Source organism: Nicotiana attenuata, unplaced genomic scaffold (assembly GCF_001879085.1).
Source record: "Nicotiana attenuata strain UT unplaced genomic scaffold, NIATTr2, whole genome shotgun sequence".
In the NCBI taxonomy this organism is placed as follows: domain Eukaryota; kingdom Viridiplantae; phylum Streptophyta; class Magnoliopsida; order Solanales; family Solanaceae; genus Nicotiana; species Nicotiana attenuata.
In genome coordinates, this window is record NW_017674237.1 from 25,068 (window position 1) to 47,334 (window position 22,267).

The window sequence follows — 22,267 nt, forward strand, 5'->3', positions numbered from 1 at the left end:
ATCAAGTCCAACTAGTAATGAGCTACAAGTGATGCATGTGAATATAAGCATTTCCAATGACCAACTGCTCTCTTTATCATAAAAGTATGAAGAAGTTACGGCTGATAAAGAAGCACAATTGGAGGAGTGCTTGGAAGGGATTAGCAATCGTAATGCTGGTACCGGAGAAAATAAGCTTGGTTAAATCTCAACCTGAAATATTCTTCTCTCACTAGGGTGAGCTTTGCTCGTATCATTATTCATTATCTATGTACGGAAAAAATTAAAAGCTATAGAGTGATTTTAATAGTAAGGGAAACAGAAATAAAAGACTCCAGTTAGATGGTCTTGAGATTTAATTCTGCTTATCAACAAGTAAATGTAAATGTGCCTAAATATTACTCTATCTGACTAAATTAATGTAATGCAGTTAGGATTTCGAGAGTTAAACAAGTTTTTCTTTGTCCACGATTGTCACATATACTTATTAAATATTTTGAATTGTTATGTATCATGACTTATAGTACTTTTTATGTCGTTTTCAAATATGTAAATTTTATTTCAAAATAATTAGAGATTTTACGGCTGAATTCACAGTTAAAATTAAGATGTTTGATTCTCGAAATTCGAGTTACATAACATAAATTGGAAAAAATAGAATATTAATTTTTTCTTCAACTAGATGGAAGTATTGAATGAGCAAGAGTTCCTTCTATATTGAGGACAGTTATCTCTTGAAATTTGATCTTAGGTACAAATGAGAATTCCAACCTAGATTGCATGTTGTCTACTAAAATCAAAATGGCACCGCATCCAATTGGAGTTGCTAAACTATCTTTTTCTTAGTACTCGCATTGTTGTTCAACTAATTAGAATTCGCGGCATATAGTACACACTAAAAGAGAGGGTTTTCCTATAAGAATTATAAGTGAATAATCTTAGAAACCAGTTTGTTTTAAATTAATCTTCATGTGTCATTTTCTATTTAATTGATATTCTTGGATGTCACTGCAAACTATGGAAAGAAAAATGAGAGAACGTTTTCCTTTTATGGCTTTCATTTTCTTGGATAAGAAATTACAAGGGCGTGAATTATCACTCTTAGGGATTTTTACGAGATGGAATATTTTCTTCACCCATATCCTAGCCATTATTTATTTTCCACTATATATACTCAGAAAATATATCTTTCTGCACTCTAATGGGAATTTATCAATATTAATTAATAGATTTTACAAAAATATAGTAGAGTTCAAGTGAATAATTACCTAATGGAAGAATTAGCACCATTTCGTGGGTAAAGTACTAGTCAACAATGATATTCCTGACACATCGAATAAATTTTTTTTTAGAATAATTCATGAAAAATATTTAAAAGAAACAACATATATAATAAATATATGTTGAATACATAGACGACCCTTAAATTTATGAAAGACTTTTATTTAGACACTCTAACTCATGCCATAACTTATTAGCCACAAGATCTCTGTTAAAAGAGAAGAGGCGCAAACAAAATTAGAAGCTCACAAAGCGAGAAACAGTAAAGACACAAATGTAAACTAGTCAAGGGATTGATCAAGATCCCCTTCAAAGGCCCATGGAGTCTCATTTCGAATCTCTGCCTCTTCCTCTGGGGTAAAGTCATTAGTGATATTGAAAATCTTCCGAACAGCTTCAGGCGTCTTGTTCTTAATCCTATTAGCCACCGCCTCAGCGCACAACTCAAGCAAACTATTGATGTCAAGGAAATTTGCAGCTTCTAAGATTTTAAAGATGGTTTTGAAGCCAATGCTCACAAATTCCCTGTTGAAGTTCTCGATTTCTTCTTCATTTGAAGAAGTCAAGGAGTGCATCTTTAGGTAATCGATGATCTTGATCAGGGTTTCTGTGTCGACGTTGCTCAGCGGGATGACACTAGAGGAGCATCCATCTTCGACCATGTTCTTGATTGTTACAGACTGAATGGCAATGGATTCTTCCAACTCAAACTCATCACCATCTGACGACTTCAGAGTCAAAAACTTTTTCTCTATGGTCGATGATGTTGCCTTTGCCATTGTTTAAATTTTGTGTCTGCAATTAAGTGCTTGTTCTACCATTCAATTATATATGAATCAGATGGGTAGTTTCTAATGAATGATTTTAAATACCAAATCAGATTATTATATATCGAATCTAATTATTAAAAATTGATTTCGAAGGTTATTTAATTCAACTTTAAAGAATTAAATTATTTACTAAGTTTCATTTTGTGGACAATCTAGCTTTAAATAAGATTTTTTTTAAAATACTTATAAGTAGCTTCAAATCTAGCTTTATATCATATGAATATGCATTTATAGTAGATTATTTATTTTTATATATTTTAATCCAAGCTTTATGATGGGTTCTAATGAGTGAAATTATATGATTTTTTGATTAAAGAGGACCGTTGACTTGGGTATTATCTCTTGATATTTCAATTTTAGCTATTCAATAAAGAAATTACTTCCTAAATACTAGTTCTTATTATAGTGCTTACCTGGATACCGCATTTAAATATTGTTAGAAGACTGAATTTGCTTGTTACTCTTTTGTCACTGTCACGACCCAATTTTCATTATAGGCCGTGATGGCGTCCAACGTTGCCGCTGGGCAAACCAACGGTGAACTACCCATTTAATTTATCATTTTAATATTTTTAAAGTCTTTGATTTTAATTTAATACGAAAATAAATAGTAAGTGAGCGTAGTAGTGTAAGGTATCAACTAAACGGGAAAGTAAGATAGCGAATTCAATAACCCAAAACCAACGAGTGTCTACATGAACTCCCAGAACTCAGTATTACAAGTGCACGAAATCTAGTAGAATATACAAAACACTCTAAGAACTACTGTCTGAAACAAAATAGACAGAAATGATAAAAACATAAGAAGCGAAGGTTGCGGGTGCTGCGGAGCGGATCATGAAGAGCATCTCAGCGCTAAGCCTCCGGGTAATGCGCATGCGTGCCCGGACGAACTCCAAATGCACCTGGCTCAGAACCTACACAATATGTGCAGAAGTATAGTATGAGTACGTAAACAACGTGTACTAGTAAGTATCTAGTCTAACCTCGAAGAAGTAGTGACGAGGGGTCGACATTGACACTTACTAGTGGGCAATATACATAATGTACAAGAAAATTTAATAGACATGAAATACAACATCAATAATGGAATAAGAGGCAATAATTAAATTATCCTTTAACAAAATAACCATTAAAAGTCTCCAAATATCACATGCTAATCTCAACAAGTACGGGCTCAACATGTATTTATAAATCCTCGAGTCATAAAAGACATGTCAAGTATAATCGAACTCCGAGTGACAACACGCACGAGTTATGCTGAGGTTGTACGGCCTGATCCATAATTATAGTGTACATACACTACCGAGGTCATACGGCCCGATACATGTTTGAATCCCATAATATATATAAATATTGCTGAGGCGTTCGACCCGATCCACAAGAATAGGGAAACTCTTCGCATTATGAATTATGTATTTACAACTTTAAGGTAAGCCCATAAAAGAATATAAATTTCCATCCATGACTAAATATTTTTGCCAAATATCTATGTAATGAAGCTCGATTTAATATCATCCTTAACCAAATTTTACTTACTAAGTCGAGCAATTAAATTAGCAAGTTGAATTCAAATAGTGCAAGTAATAGCATGATAGAGGCCTATGTCTACCTAGACATAAAATGAATTTTAGCTACGCACGGACTCTCATCACTTCGTGCGTACGTAGCACCCACAATTAGAAGAAAATAACAAATTTAAATACCTATCGGGTTAATTCCCTCTTACAAGGTTGGGTAAGAGACTTATCTCGTTCACAATTCCACATTTCGGTCCACAAATAACTCTAAAAGCCTCAAGTTCATGCCGAACAATCCGAAACTAGCCAAAAGTATTACAAACTAATCAATAATTGCTCAAACGTTCATAATTTAACTGTTACACTGATTACCCAACCGAATTTAAAAGTTTCCTAAAATTAACCCCCAGGCTCGCGTACCCGAATTCCTGAAATTTTCGTAAATAAATGTTACTCATAACCTCACGAGTCCATACCTGTGTTTTTTTCTCAAAAATACGAGCCCAAATCGACTCTCGTAACTCAAATTTTCATTTCGCAAAACATAGACAAAGTTTCTCAAAATTTCACTTTGATTCTCATAATTTTGATGTTAAATCTCATGTATAATCACGTATAATAGTTGGAAATTGATCAAAATCACTTACCCAAAGATTGTAGATGAAATCCCTCTTTAAATGTGTCTCCTACCGAGTCTAGGGTTCCAAAATATGAAAATGAGACCAAAATCCCGTCCCTTAGCTTTTATGTCCAATCACATGTGTCGCAGTTACGACCTGGGGTTCGCAAATGCAAACCCCGCAAATGCTAGGAATCCATCGCAAAAGCAAAGAATCTCACATCCCTACTTTCATCGCAAATACGAACTTGGACAATTCGCAAAAGCGATCACAGTGATCGCAAATGCGACCAATGCCCAGCCCTGGCTAGTATCGCAATTGCGATGGGGAGTTCGCAAATGCGAATACTTCAGGCCATTGTGCTCTTCGCAAATGCGACAATGAAGCTATAAAATGCGACCTATTTCTCGCAAATGCGAGATCTGAGCATCAGCAAGAATCTGAACCTCCTACGAACTATCTGAAATGCGTATGATTCTCACCCGAACGCTCGGGGCTCCAAACCAAAAATCAACACAAGTTTAAAAATATAATACGAACTCACTCGTGCGATCAAGTCATCAAAATAGCATCCAAAACCATGAATCGGACCCCAAAACATATGAATTCAACATGAAACTTAAGAACTTCTGAAAACACAATCGCGCATCCAATTCCTATCAAATCAACCCAGAATGACGCCAAACATTGCGGACAAGTTCCAAATGACAAAACGGACGTATTCCAGGTACCAAAATAGAATCCAAATACAATAGGTATGAAGTCAACCTACGGTCAAACTTATCACAATTCCAGGCCTTTAAATTGTCAAATTTTAGCAAAACAACACAAATCAACCTACGGATCTCCGAATTTGATTCCGGGCATACCTCCAAGTCCAAAAGCATCATACAAACCTATTTGAACCATCAAATCTCGGTTACGAGGTCGTTTACTTAAAATATTGACCCTAGTCAAACTTGTCCATCATAGACCACTATTAAGGAACTAAGTGTTCCGATTTCGACCTAAACCCTTCCAAACCTAAACCAACCATCCCCGCAAGTCATAAAATAGAAAAAACACATATGGAAAATCTTAATCAGGAGAATGGAGATCTATAAAGTAAAACGATCAGTCAGGTCATTATAGTCACGACCCCAATCTCCCCCCGTAGGATGCCGTGATGGCACATAGTCTCTAAGACTAGATAAGCCTAACACGCATGAAGAATTTAACGGAAATATTAATAAAACATCAAATGTAAACCAGTAGCTAGCATAAAAAGGACTCCACAATACAACTAAACTTAGTGCCCAAAAATCTTGTGATACCGAGTCTTGCGAATGCCGGCAGGTATACCTTGAAGTGTCCGATCAAAGCTCGACTCACGGATGCCTAGGCTGGTATGAAGTACCTGGATCTGCACAAAAAGATGTGCAGAAGCGTAGTATGAGTACACCACAATGGTACCCAGTAAGTATCAAGCCTAAGCTCGGTAGAGTAGTGACAAGGTCAGTTCAAACACCTACTAGAATAAATAAATAAAGTCAACAGGTATAATACAACATAAAAATGGAAATAATGGAAATGATACAATGAAGGAATATAACAAGAACAGTTACACTGAAATTAAGTAAATTAAGACATCACGGAAGAAACACATAATAAGAATGTCAATGAAACTATGCAGACAAATACAACTTATGTAAATAAAATATAGCAACAAGAATCACTACCGAGGTACTGCCTCTTAGTTGCATTTATCAATCAAAATTCACAGTATTTCCTTATACCACCACGGGAACCTTGCATTTAGTTTTGAAAATCATTTTCCCGATTTATCACACCACGTGGCTTCAAGTAGGTCCCCTACTAGCAACACATGTATCAAGCCTACCTACCTTATCTCACCGCATGCGTATCAATCCCAATCCTTATACCACCATATGCGTATCAATATCACAACATTTCACAAATCGCACCTCAAATTCCCCAAACCACAACTTTCCAAAGAAGTCAATAACAATAACGTTTCCAGAATAAATATCTCATGGCGCAACAACAATATGTACAAGAGTCTCAACAATAGCAACCGAAATTGAATCTCAACAAGAATGGTATTTCAATAATTTACAACTTTGCCTCAATGTGAATCACGACCTTTATAACTGCAACACCATAATTCAACAATAGGATATTTCAAGAAATAACAACTTCAAATAAGGTAACATAGCAGTTAATAATTAACAATGAAATTAGAGAACAGTAACTTCAATTAAGCATGTAAATATAAATCACAAGCAAGAGCTGAGACAAGTGTTTAAAATGTCAAGTAAATCACGTACGGATATATTAACGATGATGAAGATAATATGTAATGACGATTCAACTGAAGGCATGAAAAGAATCTACATAACTTTAAATCGGTCAATTACCACATATAGCCAGTGTACCCACTTGTCACCTTGCGTACACGGCTTTCACGTACCACAAATGAAACAAAATAACTCCAATCCTAAGGGGTAATTTCCCCACACAACGTTAGGCAAGACACTTACCTCAAAGAAGCCAAATCAATACTCTAAAATGACCTCCTCGTCGGAAGCAATCTCTAGATGGCTCAAATCTAGCAAAAATAACTTAACATCCTTAATAAAAACCAAAGATAACAATTTCGGATAATAAAACTTCGATCTTCAATGAAAACTAAAAAGTCAACCCGGGCTTGCACCTCAGAAGCCGACAAAACTCACAAAATCCGAATACTCATTCCGATACGAGTCAAACTATATCAAAATCATCTAAATCCGACTCCAAATTCGATGTTCACAACTCAATTATTCACTTTAGAAAACGTTTAGACAAAAACCCCTAATTTCTCTTTTTAATTCTCATGTTTGATGTTAAATCTAGTGATGGATCCATGTAAATATCATAGATATATATTAGAATCACTTACTGCATGCTTGTAGATGAAGGTCTAGGTTGAAACCCTTCAAAATCGAGCTCCCATGTCTCTAAAGGGTGAAGAATGAAATAAAAGTCCAAAAATCTCGTTTATATAGTACAAGATATGATCTCCCACAGTGCTGACCGCACTTTTTTTATGTGGTCCGCACTTCCAAGTTCTGCGGCGGCAATCTAAATTGTGCGGCCGCACTCTTACAGTAACTGCACTACGAGTCTTTAGTAAAGTGACCGTAACTTTCTATACAATTATCCAAATAATGAACAGTTTAATTTTCTTGAAACTAGACTCAAAGATCTATAATTTTTATTTTTGGATCATCCCAAGTTCTTCATAGATTGAGAGATATACGCTCCCGAAGTCAGACCAACGAACCTTCATATTCCATGTTGCGGCCCTCGGTGCGATCCGCACTTTAACCGGTGCCTCCGCACTTGGGAGTTTACAGCCGCACATGAGCCTTTGCTTCAGCACTCCAAAAGTGTCCTTAGCACTCCAAAAAGTGCCCTCCACACTTCAGCTGCTCCAGAACATCATCAAAGTGCCGAAATGCCCAAGCTTGCTCAAAACTCATCCGAGGTCCCCGGGACCCCATCCAAACATACCAACAAATCCTAACACACAATACCAACTTACTCGAAGCCTCAAATCACATCAAACAACATCAAAACTATGAATTGCACATCAATTCAAGCCTAATAAACTAATGAACTTCCAACTTCTAAAACTCATGTCGAACCATCTCAAATCAACTCCGAATTACCTCAAATTGTGCATGCAAGTACCAATTAACACAACGGAGCTATTCCAACTCCCGGAGTTGCAATCCTAACCCGATATAAATAAAGTCAACTCCCCCTCAAACCTCTCAACCTTCCAAACCTTAAACTTTCCAACATTCGCCAAAATACATCAAATCAACCTACGGACTTTCAAATCCAAATTCGGACACGCTCCTAAGTCAAAAACTACCATAAGGAGCTATCGAAACCATCAAAACTCCATTCCAGAGTCGTCTTCACAAAAGTCAAATGCGGGTCAACACTTTCAACTTAAACTTCCAACTTTGGGACTAGGTGTCCCAATTCACTCTGAAACTCACCCGAAACCGAACCAATCACCCCGGCAAGTCACATAACCACAATATAACATAGAGGAGGCAATAAATAAGCGAACGAGGCTAAAATACTCAAAATGATCGGCTAGATCGTTGCACCTTAATATTTATAAGCAATTTTTTTTAAAAGAAAATTGACTTGTGTTGTATAATTATCGTTGTGGAGGAAAATATTATAGAAATTATAAAGTTTGTTTCATACTGTAAACATTATAGTCTATTTGCTTGAAGGTGTTTGATTGGATACAAAGTTTAAGAAAGATAAAAAATTATTGGGATGTACGGAAGGTATCTGCCAAACACGCAAGCACACAATGGCCAAGCGTGGAAGGGAAGTCTTGCCTTCTTTAATTTAATAATTAGAATATATATACAAGTCAAGTATTAAACCTTAGTCCTAACAAATATGTAAAACTAGTCCTAACAAATATGGAAAAGAAGAACTCTCCTAGTCCTAAACAATTTTTTACTATCCCTATATACCCATACACACAGGCACACACGCTTTAATTCCCCCCCCCCCCCCAAACCTAGCACATTCGGATTATAAATGACCAACTTGAACAAGAGAGTAACATACTGAGATTTTCTTAATGCCTTCATAAATATATGTGTCAATTGCTCATGTGAAGGCACAAAGCTAGTATGAATATTCCCATTGTTAATATCGTCACGAGTAAAATGACAACCAACTTCAATGTGTTTGGTTCTTTCATGAAAGACTGGATTCTTTGCTATGTGCAAAGCTGCTTGACTGGCACAATAAAGATGAGCAGAGGAAGTGTAAGTCACTCCTAAACTAGACAAATTTTCTTCAACCATTTCACCTAATAGATTGTCATTGCCATAGAACGATATTTAGCCTCTGCAGATGATCGAGAGATGGCACACTACTTCTTAGTTTTCCAAGATATGGGTGAGTCACCCAACAAGATAAACCAACCTGTGAGCGAGCGTCGAGTCAAGGGACAACCAGTCCAATCGGAGTCACACCATCCATATAAACATAGATCATATTTGCTTTTTAACAAAATAAGTTGTTCTGGATTTCCTTTCAAGTAGTGAACAACCCATAAAGCTGCATCCTAATGCTCCTCTTTTGGTTGCTGCGTGAACTGAGATAAAATATGAACATTGTAGGACAGTTTCGATCGAGTGAAACACAGATAAATAAGTCGGTCTATCAAACGACGATAATGGGCAGGGTCATCAAGCACCCATCCACCCGCCAATACTGGACAATGATTACGTTCTAACAGCATTCCCACAGCTTTAGCACCTAATAATCCAACCTCTAAGATAATATCCGAGGAATATTTCCATTGGCTCAAGAAGATGACTTCTAAAATTTTGGAGACTTCCACTCCCAAAATATAATTCAATGTACCCAAATCCTTCATTTGAAAGCATTTTCCATGATAGATTTTGAACTCGCGAATAGCCTTGGGCTCATTGCTAGAGATAATGTAACATCCGACCAGTCATTTTGATTGTTGTAGCCCTCTTTTCCCATTTATTACTTATACTATGCGAAATTGTTGTTATGTGACTTGTCGGGGGTAGTTGGCTCAGTTCCGTAGATGTTTTAAAATGAGTTGAGACACTTAGTCTCAAGGTTGGAAGCTTAAGTTGAAAAGGTCGATCGGATGTTGACTTATGTGTATTAGGTTTTCGGTTCGTGAACCGAATGTCTCACCTAGCGACTCCAGACTTGAGTCCTGGAACCACAGCCATTCAACGTGATAATGGCTCTGGAATGGAGTTTTGATGGTTTCAATGGCTTTGTTGGGTGATTTTGGACTTAGGAGTGTGTGCGGATCGTGATTTGGAGGTCCGTAATTGATTTAGGCTTGAAATGGTGAAAGTTGAAAAATTAGAAGTCTTGAAAATTGAGAAGTTGGACCAAGAGATAACTTTGTGGTTACCGGGCTCGGATTTTGGTTCTAGGATTTGGAGTAGGTCCATTGTGTCATTTATCACTTGTGTGCATAATTTGAGGTCAATCAGACGTGATTTGATAGGTTTTGGCATCGATCGTAGAAGTTGGAATTTCCTAGTTTCATTAGGCTTTAATTGAGGTGTGATTCATGTTCTTGATGTTTTTTGATGTTGTTTGAGGCCTCGAATAAGTTCGTATCTTGTTTTAGGACTTGTTGGTATGTTTGGTTGAGGTTCCGGGGGCTTTGAGTTGGTTTGGATGGTTAACAAATAGAATTTTGGACTTTGGAAAATGCTGAAGAGTGTTGGATTGGTGTAATCGCACCTGTGGAGGTCATGGTCGCAGGTGCGAGGCCCCAGGTGTGAGGCTGCAAGTGCGAGGCTCCAAGTGTATAGAGGAAATCACAAAACTGGAATTTCGGGCGCATCTACGGAATCGCAGATGCGGTGAGTTTGAGCGCATATGCGAGGAGTAGCAGAAGCGTGATTGAGGTCGCACCTGCATTTGCGTAGAAGCGGAGCTTGTTTCGCAGGTGCGAAGGTATGGTCTCCAGTGATTCACCGCAGAAGCAAGAGATTTGTCGCTTCTGCGACCCCGTAGATGCGAGTAAGTTGGTTGCAAATCCGAAAAGCCCTTGACAGAATATAAACGTTGGTTTCCAAGGTTTTTATCATTTCTTAACTTTGCAAATTCGGATTAAGGCAATTTTGGCGGGGGGGCCTTTGATGGGTTTCATGAGTAAGTCGGTTGTGATCATTTTTATTCAATAATCTTGCTTGCCTATGTAATTTCCCACCAAATTTGTGCATTTTTGAGGTGGAATTTTAGGAGTTTGTGGCTAGGGATTTGGAGAGTTAATATGGGGATTTGAGTGATGATTTGGTGTCGGAATTTGGTAAATTTGATATTGTTTGACTCGTGGTTGAATGGGCTTCCGCATTTTATGACTTTGATCGGATTCCGAGATATGGGCCCGGAGGTCGACATTTGAGTTGACTTTTTGACTTTTGATTAAAAATTTAGTATTTTTTATGGAGTTGATTCCTTTAGCTGGTGTTGATTGTATCGAATTGTTTGTGGCAATATTCGAGGCATTCGCAGGCCGATTCGCAAGGCAAGGGCTTGTTGGAGTAGAGTTTTGCACGGTTTGAGGTAAGTAACACTTCTAAACTTGGTTCTGAGGGTATGAAACCCAGAATTACGTGTTATGCAATTGATGTTGAGGTGAGACACATGCTAGGTGAGGGGCGTGTGGGCATGCACCGTAATAATTGTTATTTAGTTGATTCCATGGAATTATGTAGCTATTTTATGTGAAATATTTTACTGTAATCTATGTGTTAGAGAATTTGAGCTGTAATTTATGCTATAAATCATGTATAGGTTATATGCTGGTACTATTGGGACTCACAGGGGTCGTTCTTTGCTGTTGAGTTATTTTCTAAATTGTAGTTATGTACTCAGTCGTATTCCTCATTAAATATCATATCATAGTCTCTTTTATAGTATATTGTCACATCTCGTATCATTGATTAGGGTTGCTTAGCACGAGTGTAGTGAGCCCGAGAGACTGGAGAGACTGATGACAGAGTGAGGCCGAGGGCCTGTTGTGAGTGATATTTATGGGATCGGGCTGCACACCGCAGCAGGGTTTATTGATTCATGCCAGGATTTGGCTTATTAGAGCGCTTGGGCTAGATCTGCCCCTCCGAAGTATGCACACCCACAGTGAGCACAGTTGCTATTGATTCATTTGCTTTGGGCTGAATCTGCCCTGGATTCATTTGCATTGGGCTGGATCTGTGCTAGATTTATTTGCATTTGGGTTGGATCTGCCCTGGGTTGGATCTGCCTTATACAATGGTGAGTGATTGAGTGTGATGAGTGAGAATTGAGACAGTCACGTTGAGTACTACGAGAGTATGAGTACGTGAGGCTTACATTGTATTGCATGACATACGATATGCATAACTGACATGTAGATATTAACACGTATGATTTTTTATTTCAATTGTACTTGACATATCTTACCTATTTGAGCTTTAACTGTTAGATTGAAAGCGTGTCTACATTTTCTGTACTATAGCTCTATAATTGGACTGTACCTATGAAACTCGTCATTACTTTCAGTCAAAAGGTTAGATTTCTTACTTATTGAGTTGGTTGTACTCACACTATACCCTGCACTTCATGTGCAGATCCAGGCATTTCCGGGCGCAAAAGTTGCTGATTCTTAGAGTTCGGTCACTCGGAGATTATCGAGGTAAATGCCAAGGTGTCCGTAGACCTTGACTCTCTTCCCCTATCCCTAAGTTTTACTTGTTCAGTTTTAGTTTCTTAGATTGTGTTTCACACTTTGTATTTGTATAGATGCTCATGTACTCGGTACATCCATGTTTTGGGAAAACTTTTGTATTGAGTTATGACGGTCTATTCCCGTTTTATGAGATTTTTCACTTATTTAAACCCGTTTTAGTATATTTTAATATTTAAAAGGCTGGTGTGTCTGAATTGTCGGCTTCCCTAGTATCATGATAGGCGCCATCACGACGAGTTGAATTTTGGATCGTGAACAGTTGGTATCAGAGCCTAGGTTACATAGCTCTCACGAGTCATGAGCAGGTTTAGTAGAGTCTTGCAGATCAATACGGAGACGTCTGTACTTATCTTCGATAGGCTGCCAAACTCTTAGAAAAACTTCACATTCTAGTATTCTTGTCATGCGGATTTGTTGATTCCGAGAATGCAACTTCTATTATTCTATTCTCTCACAGATGGTGAGGACACGTGCTACCGGACCGGATGAACAGCTTCCCGTACCACCGGCTAGGGCCACGAGAGGTCGGAGCTATAGTAGGGGTTGCGATAGGGGCCGAGGTGCAGCTCGTACAGTGGGGCCAGCTCCGGCACCACTTGTGCCCATTGTGATTCCACGCTTTTAGGAGGCTTTGGCTCAAATATTGATTGTTTGCACTAACCTTTCTCGGGCGGTTTCTGTTCAGACCGTGCCAGCCACTTCTCAGGCCGGAAGAGGTACTCAGACTTCTACCGCCCGTACTCCAGAGCAGGTAGTGCAAGGACTTCAGACATCGGGGGTATTACCAACCCACTCGGTTGTAGTTGCTCAGGCCCAAGTAAGTCCCATTATGTCTGATGAAGAGAAGAAGAGGCTAGAGAGATTTGAGAGGCTCATGCCTCCATCATTCAGTGGGACTAAGTCAAAGGATGCCCAGGACTTCTTGGATAGGTGCCAGCAGATTCTTCACACAGCGGGTATTCTGGAGACTAGTGGAGTCTCTTTTACAATATTTCAACTATCAGGGGCTGCCTTTAGATTGTGGCAGGCCTTTGAGAGGCGCAGGCCAGTCGGTCAAGCACCACTTACATGGCATGCGTTCTCCATTCTCTTCTTAAAGAAGTTTGTGCCATGGATCCGCATGGAGGAGCTGCGTAGGCAGTTCGAGCAGCTATGTCAGGAGGTAATGTCTGCAACCCAGTATGAGATGAGAATTTTAGAGTTGGCTCGTCATACAGTTTGGTTGGTTCCCACTAAGAGGGAGATAATAAGGAGGTTCATTGATGGCCTCCACTATTAGTTGCATTTTGTTATGACTCGGGAGAGTATCAGGTGATACGTTCGACGAGGTGGTTGATATTGCTCGGTAGCTAGAGATGGTCCGTAGTTAGGGGCGTGAGGAGAGGGAGGCCAAAAGGCCTCGTGGTTTGGGTGGATTCAGTGGTGTTCCTTCTAGGAGTAGTCCTACTACAGCAGGGATCATCCTTATAGGCCCGCTCAGATGGCTCATCTAGTTCATCGTGGTGCATCAGCTAGCCATGGGTCATATAGTGCTAGACTGAGTCAGTCATCTCATGCACCTTCAATATAGAGTTTATCTACACCAGGTTCTTCTGGTAGTTATTCCAGTTCTCGGAGTCCGCCTTAGTATTTGCCACCATTTTCCGAGAGGTGTTGTTTTGAGTGTGGAGAGTTGGGTCATGTGAAGACGTTTTGTCCTCGCCTTATGGGAGGTCCAGTTAAGTAGAGGCCATGACTTCAGCACCAGTTACTTCAACACCCACCCACCCACCTCGAGGTGGGGCTCAGGCAGCTAGGGATCACCCTAGAGGGGGAGGCCAATCAGATTGCGATCAGGCTCGATTCTATACTATTCCTGCCAAGCCTGATGTCGTTGATACAAATACAGTGATTAGAGGTATTGTCTCTGTATGCCACATGGATGCTTCTATATTATTTGACCCTGGTTCCACTTACTCGTATGTATCATCGTATTTTGCTCGTTATCTGGAAATGCCCTGTGGGTCCTTAGTTTCATCTATTCATGTATCTACGCAGGTCGGTGGTATATTGTTGTGGTGTATATCGGTTGCGTGTGGTGACTATTGGGGGATTGGAGACTAGACTTGATCTCTTATTGGTTAGTATGGTCAATTTTGACGTGATCTTGGGTATGGATTGGTTTTCTCCATGTCATGATATTCTAGATTTTCACGCTAACACCGTGACGTTGGTGATGCCGGGTTGCCAAGGGTCGAGTGGAAAGGTTCTCTAGATTATGTTCCCAGCAGGGTGATTTCATATTTGAAGGCCCAACGGATTATTGGGAAGGGGTGTTTGTCATATATGGACTTTGTGAGGGATGTTGGTGGTTATACTCCTACTACTGATTATGTTCCAGTGGTGCGAGACTTTCCGGATGTGTTTCCTGTAGAACTGTCAAGCACTCAGCGTATTTGTATTCCTCCGTATAGTATGGCACCACTGGAGTTGAAGGAATTGAAAGAGCAGCTTCAAGAACTTCTTGATGAGGGGTTTATTAGACCTAGTGTGTCGCCTTGGGGTGCACCGGTTCTGTTTGTGAAGAAGGAGGATGGTACTATGCTGGTAAGCATCGACTATAGGCAGTTGAACACTGTTACAATCAAGAATAAGTATCCTTTGCCGCGCATTGATGATCTATTTGACCAGCTTCGGGGAGCGAGGGTATTCTCTAAGATTTATTTGAGGTCTGGGTATCACCTATTGAGGATTCGAGACTCAAATATTCTAAAGACGACATTAGAGACCTGTTATGGTCACTATGAGTTCCTTGTGATGTCTTTTGGGCTGACCAACACCCAACAACATTCATGCATCTGATGAACAGTGTATTTCAGCCATATCTCGACTCGTTTGTCGTAGTATTCATTGATTATATCCTGGTGTACTCACGAAGCTAGAAAGAGCACGCCCAGCATTTGAGGATTGTATTACAGCGGCTTAGAGAGGAGAAGCTTTATGCAAAGTTCACCAAGTGTGAGTTTTGGATTAGTTTGGTGGCGTTCTTGGGGTACGTGGTGTCCAGTGAGGGGATTAAGGTGGATCCAAAGAAGATAGAGGCAGTTCAGAGTTGGCCCAGACCGTCCTCAACTATTGATATTCGGAGCTTTTCTCATCTTGGCCGGTTATTATCGTCGCTTCGTGTAGGGTTTCTCTTCTATTATGGCGCCTTTAACCAAATTGAACCAGAAAGGTGCTCCAATCAGGTGGTCAGATGAGTGTTAGGAGAGCTTCCAGAAGCTCATGACTACCTTGACCACAACTCTAGTTCTAGTTTTGCCTTCAACTTCTGGCTCTTATACAGTGTATTGTGATCCTTTTCGGACTGGTATTGGGTATGTATTGATGCAGGAGGGTAGAGTGATTGCATATGCTTCGCGCCAGCTGAAGCCCCATGAGAAGAACTACCGTATTTATGATGTGGAGTTCGCAACCATCGTTCATGCAATGAAGATTTGGAGGCATTATCCCCATGGTGTGTCTTGTGAGGTATTTAAAGATTATCGGAGTCTCCAGCACTTTTCCAAACAAAAGGATTTAAATTTGACGCAGCGGAGATAGTTAGAGCTGCCAAAAGGACTATGATATTACCATTCTGTATCATCCTAGGGAAGGTCAATGTGGTGGTCGATGCCTTGAGTAGAACGGCAGTGAGCATGGGTAGCTTTGGATTAATTCCTGTTGGTGAGAGACTGCTTGCAGTTGATGTTCAGGCCTTAGCCAACCAGATCGTGAGATTAGATGTTTCGGAGCCCAGACGGGTTCTAGCTTGTGTGGTTTCTCGGTCTTCCTTATATGATTGCATCAGAGAGCGCCAGTATGATGATCACCACTTGTTTTTCCTTAAGGAAACGGTTCGCATGGTGATGCCAAGGATGTAACTATTGGGGATGATGGGGTGTTGAGGATGTAGGGTCAAATATGTGTGCCTAATGTAGATGGGTAATGTGAGTTGATTCTTTAAGAGGCCCACAGTTCGTGGTATTCCATTTATCCGGGTGCCGCGAAGCTGTACCAGGACTTGAGGCAGCACTATTAGTGGAGGAAGATGAAGAAGGATAAAGTGGGATTTATAGCTCGGTGCCATAATTGTCAGCAAGTGAAGTGTAAGCATTAGAGACTTGGCGGATTGCTTTAGAGGCTTGAGATTCCAGAGTCGAAATGGGAGCGTATCACCATGGATTTCGTAGTAGGGCTCCCACGGATTTCAAGGAAGTTCGATGCTATTTGGGTGATTGTGGATCAGTTGACCAAGTCCGCGCATTTCAGTCCAGTTAGGACTACTTATTCTTCGGAGAGGTTGGTTGAGATCTACTTTTGCGAGATTGTTTGCCTTCACGGTGTGCTGGTGTCCACCGTTTCAGATCGGGGCACGCAGTTTACATCACAGTTTTTGAGAGCAGTGATGAGTGGTGATTTTACCATTTATTCTAGTCTCTTTTCTTTAGTTTTTGTATAACATGAGGTTATTTATGGTGTGTATTGTTTGATTTTCAGGTAAATGATGTCTTGAAGAGAGTTGAGATTAAATGAAGTGGAATAGTACAAAAAAGAGTAAAAGAAGTGAAAATTTTTCAAGTGGAATCACATCTGCAAAGAATGGTCCGCTTATGCGGCCTCGCATCTGCGAGAAAAGGTCCGCATCTGTGGAATAAGACCTGGAAGGTAGAAATAGCATTTGCGATTAATTTACCGCATATGCGGTCGCGCTTCTGCACTTGGTGTCCATGTATGCGGTCTCTTGTCCGCTTATGCGGAATAGCCATCTTCACACAAATTCGCTTCTGCGAGAAGGTAGCTGCATAACTGCGATAATTCTGCATAGTTGTGGCCAACGGCCTCCAGCTCCGGACAGATTTGGCATTTCACATTTTCCTTATCCCAACCCTTTTATACACAACCTAACTTATTGGAAAAATCTTTGGCCGATATTTGAACTATTTTTGAGTCTCTTGACTAGAGAAGACAAGTTTTGAAGCTAGGATTCTTGCAGACACACTTGGGTCTTGAAGATTTGAAGCTTTTGGTTGAGAATTTCTTGCCCATTTATGTTCATTCCTTCATTTCCTTGCTTTATATTGTATATCTAAGTGTGTAGTATTTTTCCAACACTTGAATCTTGTTTATGAGAATATTCATATCGAAAGTGTGGATCAAATATCTTGTTGTGCTTATGTATTGAATGATTTTTATCTATATTGAAGTGAGTTATGGTTTCCTTAATTATTCTTGTTCTTTAATGTTTAAAAAGGGATTAGCTAACCCTAGGACTCGCCCATTTACTTCGAATTAATTTTGCAAAGATTAATTAACAAGAACTTGAGGCTTTAACCCTCATTTTATAGATTCTACCTCGGGATAGGATTGAACTACTTGTAGCCATATTCGGGTGTGCTTAATCTCTTAATTGTTTTAGGGATAATTCAATTAGGAAGTCTTTTTAGTCTTCGGAAGAAGCTGATATAGAATTATTACCCGAGGTTAATTAACATAATCTTGCTCATATTTGTAAAATCATGAAATACATTGGATCATTACTAGAGTGCAATTTTCCTTGTATCCATGCTTGTAGCGATTGATCATTTAACTTTCTTTCTACGTTAGATTACATTTTCTCATTTAGACATAAATATTTTCTCAAAACCCTTTCTAAGTGTTTGGCATTGCATAATAAGTGATAATTCCCTTACACGCCTAATCGCCTACATATTATTCTTTGTGGGATACGACCCCGACTCATAGTTGGGTAAATTATATTGCATGCGACCTTGTCCATTTACTTTTCAGTAGTAGATTTAGACGTCATCAAAATTGGCGCTGTTGCCAGGGAACAATTTGGCGTATTTAGTTTGTTTGAGAAATATGCGTACGTGCTTTGGTCTAAACTTGTGAATATTTGTGTAATTATTTTAGTATCTTTGTTTACTTTCCTTGTTTGTTTCTTGTTTATTTTCTTAGTTTTTTAAAAAATGGCATCATGTAATAAAAATTGGTCGGATGCTAATTGTTCATACTTTGATGACCCATGTCCTTATAGTGGAGGACCACACTCTTGGCAAAATTGTTTAAATTCTCCCGGGGCCGGATTGTGCGCACAATCTCAAACCCATGAGTGGAATATATGTGATAAGTGTGGTGTTCAAAATGGCCCTTGGGATAATTGTGCTTATTTGTCCTTCCCTTCCCTGAACCCCCACTATGATGATTCTACTTTTTGTGATGACAAGTATAGGGAGATGGAAGTGGAAGAAATTGAGCATGGCCAAAATGGAGAATTTAAGCTCATGATGGAATGCCTACTTGAAGGAGGAAACAAAGAGCAAAAGGCCTTGAAGGACTTTTGGAAACTAGTCTCCAAAATGATTTGCCACTTGAAAGGTCAAACTTACAATTAGCAGAAATGCTTGAAGCTTTAGAGGTCCAAGAAGCCTCATAAGTGAATGATAACCAATAACCTTTCTTAGATGTTGAGGCCGAAAATCCTCCTTTGGCACTTGATCAAAATCAAGAAGAACTCTCAAATGCTAAAAATGAGAGGATGATGCTCACATTGTAGGCCATTCTTGAAAATGAGGAGAAGCAAGACCTGACACTCGAGGACTTAAAACAAGCACTACATCAAAATGATGAGACTATCCGCACTTTGGAAGATCAAATGAAATCATTGATTGAGGCGCGTTATGCCTATCAATTTGAGAGTGTGGAAAGAGGTCAAGACGAATCCAACTTTGAGGAAGAAAGTGAGCTTTATTTTTAGGAATCAAGAATTGAACATCTACCAACCGACTCCATGCTTATTAATGATGCCAAGAAAAATATGGAATTTGAGACAGCCGATGCAGCTGAAAAGATGGTTGAAAATGACTCTAGTTTGGGGGAAAAGAGGATGTCAAAATCTGGAAAAAGTTGCAAGTTGGGAGTTTGATATCTCATTCCATGCACTTTTCAACTTTGGACTTGTATGGTGATATGGGAATTGAACCATGTGAATCCATGTGGGAGTGTAAAGAAGAAAGACAAGAGCCATTTGAATATTCAAGAACACAAAATGACATTCCTCAAAAGAAAGCCAATAAATGCAAAACGAAGAAATTAATGCTTGGCTTGATCATCTACTCACCACCCCCCGTCGCTCATGGTCAAAAGCTTGATTCCAAGTTACGTGCCCAATTTATATAGTCTAAGTGGCAAGAAAAGAGGTAAAGTTGATTCGCGTCATGCCACGGCGGTAAATGCGGCGCTTGGTGGGAGGCAACCCATCATTTTCAAATTTTTTATCTTTTTTGAATTATTTTTTTAGAATATTTTATTATGTTATTTTTGACTAATCTGCAAAGTTTCAGATTTTTTTGAGTTGAATTGAGGAGTTTGAGGTGTTGGAGTGCACAAAAACAATGGCTGCCAATTCTATGCATCAGTCATCTGGTGCAACCGCATCTGCGGAAAACTACTCGCAAATGTGGCCGCGCAGAAGCGCCAGCTGGAGCGCAAATGCGACTTCTTCACAGAAGCGTTCATTGACCACAAAAGCGTTGGCACAGAAGTGGTATAAACCCTACAGATGCGACGTGTCGGGTGAGTTTAAAGAAAAAGGCCTCTCTTACAGGTAACACTTTAAACCCTTATCCTCCAAACTCCAACTCCTTTTTCTATCATATAACTGCCACTCCATCTCCCCATTGCTCTCAATTTCTAGTGCTCTCACACAAGACAACTCAGGTAAATCCTGTTGACATCAAATTTTGTCCCTCTTTTCATTCAATTAATTTTCTTAAGCTTCTAAGTTATTAATATATCAAATACTTAATTTTTCAACATTTACACTATTATTATTATTATTATTATTATTATTATTATTATTATTATTATTATTATTATTATTATTATTATTATTATTATTATTACTTTATCACAATTACTATTAGTTCTATTATCATTATTATTATGACTACCATTACTATTAATATTCTTCTTTATATTGTTATTATTGGCACTATCATCATCATCGTCGTCATTATTATTTTTCTAACTATAATTCTTATTGTCATTTTGCGAAAATAAAACTTAGAAATAATAACATTTCTTTCATCCCACACTTTATAAAAAAATTACTATAATAATATTACAGCATTTTATGCAATATCTATTTTGTAGTATTTCATAACTATTTTATTGAGTTGCTATAAATTATAATCTTGTTAAGGCTCTTAAATACTTTAATTAACTTATGAGAAAATTGTTCTATTTAGAAGCCCAAAGAAGTTTACAAGCAAGAAATTCCAATCCAAATCAATATTCCTTTTTTTTTTTTGAAAGTTTCAGTTCATTAGCCAACTGAGCATGGCCAAAATCACAAATAGAGCAGCTCATTTAACACCCTTCTGCAGCCCAAGAACCTAAAAATAATTAGGGTTCCCACTCTCTCTTCTCTAACGCTACTAACCCCTTTCCTTGTCCCCTTCTCCATTTTCAAAAAACTTCCAAGCTCTTACATCTTTCGAGCAGAGAAATGACGCACCATTTTTGTGCAAAAAGGTCTCTCTACTCTCATTTCACGTATCTAAATATCCCAAAGGATATTCCTTTTTCCTTTTTCTTGTTTGTGCTTGACAAATTAAAAATCTAATGGAATCAGACCGCAACCTCGCCAATTCGGGTAAGGACTGGAATGAGTCACGCTATTTTGACCAAATCACATGAAGCCTGCAAAGTCCGTCCAAGAAAGTTCAACGATCAAATTTAAAACATTCAGTTTGAATGAAAATCAAAAATCAAAATCCCGCTGAAAATCACCTCAAAGAACCCTAACTTTCCTTCTATAAATACTCTCTTTTACCTTTTGTAAAAGGGGATGTTGTTAGAAGCTCCCTAGACTAGATACAAGGACTAGCCCTCTCTTAAACACTGCTACTTTGCCACTCTCACTACTGTCATAGTCTTTCAAACACACACGGGTCCTTTACAAACAAAACTTTTCCTTTCTGTCTCGGTGAACTTTGGTCGTAAGAGGTATTCGAACTCATTCGGCTCAAGGTTCGGATATGTTCATGACAAGAGAGTAGATTCGAGATCGACGTCCTGAGTTTATTGCCCAACACAAGGTAAAATCTGATCCTCTTTCGATTTTGCTTTTCCGTTTATACTTTGTATTTGCCTAGAAATTCATGTCTTATGTTTTCTCCATTCGTAGTCGTACATGTGCTAGTACAATTAGATAAATGATAAAATCATGTATTAGGGCCTTTTATGTCCTGATTTTTCTTCCCGAAATTTTATGACCAGATCTTGTTACTATATACTTTTAAATATCCATATAACTTATGATAATATCCGTATGTATTAGAATTAATTGCTATAAGAATCCACTATTTAACATGAAAATTGAATGAGTATGTATCAATGTGTTATTATTCTTTAGCTTTAGGACTAAGGATGAACTCGAATATCTGCTATATACCGTGTTTAGAGCCTTCTTCGCATATTGACAATGTTTATTTTTAGAGGTATACCAAAGGCTTTTAAGATTTTACCTAGATTAATTTGTAAGAGTTTTGATGATAGAACAATATACTTTTTTGAGTAATACAGACCATGTCTTAGAAGATTTATGTGCTAATCAGGTATCACGTGTAATCTAAGTATAGCTGAAATTAATATACCCAATATTGTATTGGAGTCTTTCTCTACTTTAGA

General features: G+C 38.7%; 1 protein-coding gene across 1 annotated transcript; it reads right to left on the reverse strand.

The window, feature by feature from the left end:
* Positions 1-1,429: 1,429 nt before the first annotated feature.
* LOC109218266 (SKP1-like protein 11) lies at positions 1,430-2,050 on the reverse strand. The gene has a single exon (XM_019382619.1). The coding sequence runs from the start codon at positions 2,037-2,039 to the stop codon at positions 1,542-1,544; it is 498 nt and encodes a 165-aa protein (XP_019238164.1). The 5' UTR covers positions 2,040-2,050; the 3' UTR covers positions 1,430-1,541.
* Between the last annotated feature and the right edge of the window lie 20,217 nt (positions 2,051-22,267).